This window comes from Antedon mediterranea, chromosome 5 (assembly GCF_964355755.1).
Source record: "Antedon mediterranea chromosome 5, ecAntMedi1.1, whole genome shotgun sequence".
Classification (NCBI taxonomy): Eukaryota; Metazoa; Echinodermata; class Crinoidea; order Comatulida; family Antedonidae; genus Antedon; species Antedon mediterranea.
The window spans coordinates 17,231,612-17,238,758 of NC_092674.1; the positions used below are offsets into that span (position 1 = coordinate 17,231,612).

A 7,147-nucleotide genomic window follows, 5' to 3' on the forward strand; every position below is an offset into this window, starting at 1 on the left:
ATACCTCATTTTCAAAAAAAAAAATTATTTTCAATAAGAAAAAAAAAGCAATATCCCTAGAGGTTGGAACCCGCTACTGAGAGCACTCAAACCTGGATATTACCCGTTACGCCACAAACCAGTAGATGACTGAAGAGCTGATAATATGAAATTAATGATCAATCAATGAAAAATAATGCCATGCAACTTTGTTTCTGATTTTAAAAAAGGTCCACTTCTTTAGGCCTGACATTTACAACCCTCAAAATATCTCATTTTCAACAAAATATTTTCTTTTCAATAAGAAAAAAAAAGCAATATCCCTAGAAGTTGGAACCCGCTATGGAGAGCACTCAAACCTGGGTATTACCCGTTACGCCACAAACCAGTAGATGACTGAAGAGCTGATAATATGAAATGAATGATCAATCAATGAAAAATAATGTTATGCAACTTTGTTTCTGATTTTTAAAAAGGTGCACTTGTTTAGGCCTGACATTTACAACTATAACAATATCTCACTTTCAAAAACAATATTTATTTAAAAAAAAAAAAAAAAAAGCAATATCCCTAAAAGTTGGAACCCGCTACTGAGAGCACTCAAACCTGGGTATTACCCGTTACGCCACAAACCAGTAGATGACTGAAGTGCTGATAATATGAAATTAATGATCAATCAATGAAAAATAATGCCATACAACTTTGTTTCTGATTTTAAAAAAGGTCCACTTCTTTAGACCTGACATTTACAACTTTCAAAATATCTCATTTTCAAACAAAATATTTATTTTCAATTAAAAAAAAAAGAAAAAAGAAATATCCCTAGAGGTTCGAACCCGCTACTAAGAGCACTCAAACCTGGGTATTACCCGTTACGCCACAAACCAGTAGATGACTGAAGAGCTGATAATATGAAATGAATGATCAATCAATGAAAAATAATGTTATGCAACTTTGTTTCTGATTTTAAAAAAGGTCCACTTGATTAGGCCTGACATTTACAACTATAACAATATCTCACTTTCAAAAACAATATTTATTTTTAAATAAAAAAAAAAATAGCAATATCCCTAGAAGTTGGAACCCGCTACTGAGAGCACTCTAACCTGGGTATTACCCGTTACGCCACAAACCAGTAGATGACTGAAGATCTGATAATATGAAATTAATGATCAATCAATGAAAAATAATGCCATGCAACTTTGTTTCTGATTTAAAAAAAGGTCCACTTCTTTAGGCATGACATTTACAACCCTCAAAATATCTCATTTTCAAAAAAAATATTTATTTTCAATAAAAAAAAAAGAAAAAAGAAATATCCCTAGAGGTTCGAACCCACTACTGAGAGCGCTCAGACCTGAGTATTACCCGTTTCGCCACAAACCAGTAGATGACTGAGGAGCTGATAATAGTCTATTTATATAAAATTAATGATCAATCAATGAAAAATAATGCCATGCAACTTTGTTTCTGATTTTAAAAAAGGTCCACTTGTTTAGGCCTGACATTTACAACCCTCAAAATATCTCACTTTCAAAAACAATATTTATTTTCAATTTAAAAAAAAAATAAATAAAAATAACGTTAGAGGTGCGAACCCACTACTGCGAGCACTCAAACTTGAGCATTACCCGCTACGCCACAAACCAGTAGATGACTGAAGAGCTAATAATACTCTATTTATATGAAATAAATAATAAATCAATGAAAAATAATGCCATGCAACTTTGTTTCTGATTTTAAAAAAGGTCCACTTGTTTTGGCCTGGCATTTACAACCCTCAAAATATCTTACTTTCAAAAACAATATTTATTTCCAATAAAAAAAAAAAAAGAATAAAAATACCCGTACAGGATCGAACCCACTGCTGAGAGCACTCAAACCTGAGCATTACCCGTTACGCCACAAACCAGGAGATGACTGAAGAGCTGAAAATAGTCTATTTATATGAAATGAATGATCAATCAATGAAAAATAAGGCCATGCAACTTTGTTTCTGATTGAAAAAAAGATCCGTTTGTTTAGGCCTGACATTTACAAGTAGAACAATATCTCACTTTCAAAAACAATATTTATTTTCAAAAAAAAAAGCAAAAAAAATAAGCAATATCCCTAGAAGTTGGAACCCGCTACTGAGAGCACTCAAACCTGGGTATTACCCGTTACGCCACAAACCAGTAGATGACTGAAGAGCTGATAATATGAAATTAATGATCAACCAATGAAAAATAATGCCATGCAACTTTGTTTCTGATTTTAAAAAAAGGTCCACTTCTTTAGGCCTGACATTTACAACCCTCAAAATTTCTCACTTCCAAAAACAATATTTATTTTCAATTAAAAAAAAAAGAAAAAAATATTCCTAGAGGTTCGAACTCACTACTGAGAGAACTCAAACCTGAGCATTACCGGTTACGCCACAACCCAGTAGATGAGTGAAGAGCTGATAATAGTCTATTTAAATGAAATAAATGATTAATCAATGAAAAATAATGTTATGCAACTTTGTTTCTGATTTTAAAAAAGGTCCACTTGTTTAGGCCTGACATTTACAACTATAACAATATCTCACTTTCAAAAACAGTATTTATTTTCAAATAAAAAAAAAAAGATAAAAAATATCCCTAGAAGTTCGAACCCACTATAGAAATCACTCAAACCTGAGCATTACCCGTTACGCCGCAAACCAGTAGATAACTCAAGAGCTGATAATAGTCTATTTATATGAAATGAATGATCAATCAATGAAAAAATAATGCCATGCAACTTTGTTTCTGATTGAAAAAAGATCCATTTGTTTAGGCCTGACATTTACAACCCTCAAAATATCTCATTTTCAAAAAAAAATTTTCTTTTCAATAAGAAAAAAAAAAGAAAAATCCCTAGAGGTTGGAACCCGCTACTGAGAGCACTCAAACCTGGGTATTACCCGTTACGCCACAAACCAGTAGCTGACTGAAGAGCTGATAATATGAAATTAATGATCAATCAATGAAAAATAATGCCATGCAACTTTGTTTCTGATTTTAAAAAAGGTCCACTTGTTTAGGCCTGACATTTACAACCCTCAAAATATCTCACCTTCAAAAACAATATTTATTTTCAATTAAAAAAAAAAAGAAAAAAATATTCCTAGAGGCTCGAACTCACTACTGAGAGAACTCAAACCTGAGCATTACCGGTTACGCCACAACCCAGTAGGTGAGTGAAGAGCTGATAATAGTCTATTTAAATGAAATAAATGATTAATCAATGAAAAATAATGTTATGCAACTTTGTTTCTGATTTTAAAAAAGGTCCACTTGTTTAGGCCTGACATTTACAACTATACCAATATCTCACTTTCAAAAACAGTATTTATTTTCAAATAAAAAAAAAGAAAAAAAATATCCCTAGAAGTTCGAACCCACTATTGAAATCACTCAAACCTGAGCATTACCCGTTACGCCCCAAACCAGTAGATAACTCAAGAGCTGATAATAGTCTATTTATATGAAATGAATGATCAATCAATGAAAAAATAATGCCATGCAACTTTGTTTCTGATTGAAAAAAGATCCATTTGTTTAGGCCTGACATTTACAACCCTCAAAATATCTCATTTTCAAAAAAAAAATTTCTTTTCAATAAGAAAAAAAAAGCAAAATCCCTAGAGGTTGGAACCCGCTACTGAGAGCACTCAAACCTGGGTATTACCCGTTACGCCACAAACCAGTAGCTGACTGAAGAGCTGATAATATGAAATGAATGATCAATCAATGAAAAATAATGCCATGCAACTTTGTTTCTGATTTTAAAAAAGGTCCACTTGTTTAGGCCTGACATTTACAACCCTCAAAATATCTCACTTTCAAAAACAATATTTATTTTCAATTAAAAAAAAAAGAAAAAAAATAACCGTATATGTTCGAACACACTGCTGAGAGCACTCAAACCTGAGCATTACCCGTTACACCACAAACCAGTTGATAACTGAAAAGCTGATAATAGTCTTTGTGTCAACAGAGTCCAGGACAAAACAAAGGAAACAAAACACCGAAATGGATGGAAAATGTCAATTATTATTAAATGACGAAATAACTAAATATATAATGTAAAACTACTGTAATAATAACAAAGGGGGCAGCCACCATTGCATTATGTAGGTTATGGTATTGTTATTACATCTAATACCTTACATTACGTGAAGGCTGCCCCTGTTGAATATATAGTATTAACAATTAGCATTCCCCATTGTTATATAGAAAACGCATCATTAATATACTTGTAAAATAACCGATAATATAATATAAAAGTTATAGGTCTATACAGAATCGTAACTAACATATCGTAGAATTAATATACATAATCAAATTGAGATATAATTATTATGGGCACACACGCCGTGCACACGAACACATAACAAAAATTGAGATAATTAATTAATTCTATCGTGAAACGGTCGAAAGAAGGGGTGGATGGAGGGAACAACAATTTATTGACGTGTTGGTCCGAAGGAAGGCAAAAGGAAAAGAATGTACATTACTAAAACACTTATACAAAATATCCCCTGAACGCCAATGGGTCAAAGACATGACCTTCTCGAAGGTAAAAGCCATTAAACACTTATACAAAATATTCCCCCTGAACGCCCTTGGGTCAAAAGTACACGACCTTCTCAAAAGGTAAAAGCAATAACAGAACCCTTGGGAACATTCCTGAACTCTATCGACACAAACCCATCTTTCATTTGGTGAAAAAATGTTCTTTTGTGTCAACAGAGTCCAGGACAAAACAAAGGAAACAAAACACCGAAATGGATGGAAAATGTCATTTATTATTAAATGACGAAATAACTAAATATATAATGTAAAACTACTGTAATAATAACAAAGGGGGCAGCCACCATTACATTATGTAGGTTATGGTATTGATATTACATCTAATACCTTACATTACGTGAAGGCTGCCCCTGTTGAATATATAGTATTAACAATTAGCATTCCCCATTGTTATATAGAAAACGCACCATTAATATACTTGTAAAATAACCGATAATATAATATAAAAGTTATAGGTCTATACAGAATCGTAACTAACATATCGTAGAATTAATATACATAATCAAATTGAGATATAATTATTATGGGCACACACGCCAAAAACCCGACTCGCAGAGAGGGTTCCGCCCAGAAAAGTATATCGAAATAAATGCATAGGTTTGTATCTGTTTAGTTAATAGACCCAGAGCTGTGCTCAATAGGTCTGCCTGAACTACGAATGTTGTAATGAAAAGACATGCTTTGCGAGCCACAGCTCAAACAAATACATTAGTGCGTCGGTATTAGTGAAAGCTAAATGTAAATCTGACATGGTGGGACTATGAACGGAAGTGTATTTATATCTGGAAAAAGTTTTTGGGCACGTGAAATTTCCCCCCTTGATAAAAGATCCGCCAAAACATTATCGACGCCGGGAATGTGCGTTGCACGGAAGTGGATATTATGGCGGAGGCAAATTAATACTAAACGTCGTAGAAGTCGCAAAAGCAAGGTATCTTTAGCAGATTTCTTGTTGATAACAGCCACAACCGCTGAATTATCACAGCGAAATAAAATTCGGTGGTTTGCCAGTTCCGAGCCCCAAACTTCCATTGCTATGACTATGGGAAATAATTCAAGCACCGCGATTGACAGACCATTAAACGTACTACTCCATTTAATAAAGAACCACTTATTGTGGAAAACGGCTGCGCATCCGATGGATGCCGCTGCATCGTTATATAGTCGTAGCGTAGTAGAATTAAACCAGTTATGTGGAAGAATTAGGGCTTTCCCGTTGAAGGATTCGAGAAAACCTAGCCACATGTAAATCGTCTTTTACCTCGCGCGACAGGCGAATAAAATGATTTGGATGTTTCGCTAAGGATAGGAGATTTATAAGACGGCGTAAAAAGGCTCTACCTGGTAGCACCACGCTACAGGCGTAATTCAGCAGGCCGACCATCGACTGCATGTCGCGCAGCGTAACTTTCTTCCTGGCTAAAAATTGGTTAATTTTAGTGATTGTCTTCGTAATTTTTGACATAGGTAAACGACATTCCATGGAAACAGAATCCACCTCTATGCCGTATATCACAATGACTGTAGTTGGAAAAACGGTCTTCGAATCTTTAATGGGTACCCCAAGTGTGTTACAAAGGGAGATGAAATTAGTAAGTGCATTTTGACAAAGATTTGAATGTTTAGGACCGACAAAGAAAAAATCGTCCAGGATATGAGATATATCCGGGATATTAAATTTTGTACGCATTATCCAAACTAATGCTGTACTGAACGATTCAAAAATGCTACATGAACGACTGGCCCCCATCGGAAGACAGCGATCGTAGTAGTATTTATTATTCCACGAGAAACCCAAAAGGTGATAATCGCAAGGGTGGATTGGAATGATACGAAACGCATCCTCGATGTCGGTTTTTGCCATTAAAGAACCGGGCCCGTTTTTTAACACCAAGTTAATTACGACATCAATGGTGTCGTAACTAACTTGGGACGCATCGTGCGGAATTCCAGAATTGACCGAGGCCCCGCGCGGGTACGATAAGTCCTGGATAATCCGGAACTTACCCGATTCAGCTTTTGGTACAACCCCTAAGGGCGAACTAACAAAATTGTTGAGCGGAGGTGACGAGAATGGACCGGCTAACCTACCGAGGTTCAAACCTTTTGTTATAAATTCTTCTATTTGTTCAGGAAGTTGTATAGCACTCAGGTGATTACGTGCAACCCCTGGGGTAGGAGGATTTGCGCAAAGAAGGCGAAAACCAAATTCGAATCCATTAACTATTTCCCGATAAAGCTCACGCTCGTAACCCACTAAAAACCGTTTCAATTCATTTACCATTACCGGAGTTGGAAGTCGTTCTCGCTTGGAAATTATTTCGGCGCCCGGATTGGCCGCTGTCTCCCGGACTTTTCTTAAGGCATTGTGTCCGAGGATGTGTGTATCGGCAAATGGAACATATGTGGGCGTAAATACAGTTTTGGGCTTGTCATGGTTGTCCGGCGTTAAATGCGTAGCATACCCGTTGCCGACGAAAATTATGTTGACCTGGGAAACGAGAGTTACCTTTGGAGTTAACATTTCCAAATGACGCTAGTTTTAACATAAGTTCGGGATGGAGGAT

The 7,147-nt window shown here is 35.4% G+C and overlaps 1 protein-coding gene across 1 annotated transcript; it reads right to left on the minus strand.

The window, feature by feature from the left end:
• Window positions 1–5,769: 5,769 nt before the first annotated feature.
• Window positions 5,770–6,864, minus strand: LOC140049751 (uncharacterized). The gene has a single exon (XM_072094700.1). It carries the CDS (start codon window positions 6,862–6,864, stop codon window positions 5,770–5,772), a length of 1,095 nt encoding a protein of 364 aa, XP_071950801.1.
• Window positions 6,865–7,147: the final 283 nt, after the last annotated feature.

Bases quoted from the DNA above. Each gene is read 5' to 3' on its own strand.
- LOC140049751 (XM_072094700.1), bottom strand. From the start codon at position 6,864: ATGGTAAATGAATTGAAACGGTTTTTAGTGGGTTACGAGCGTGAGCTT.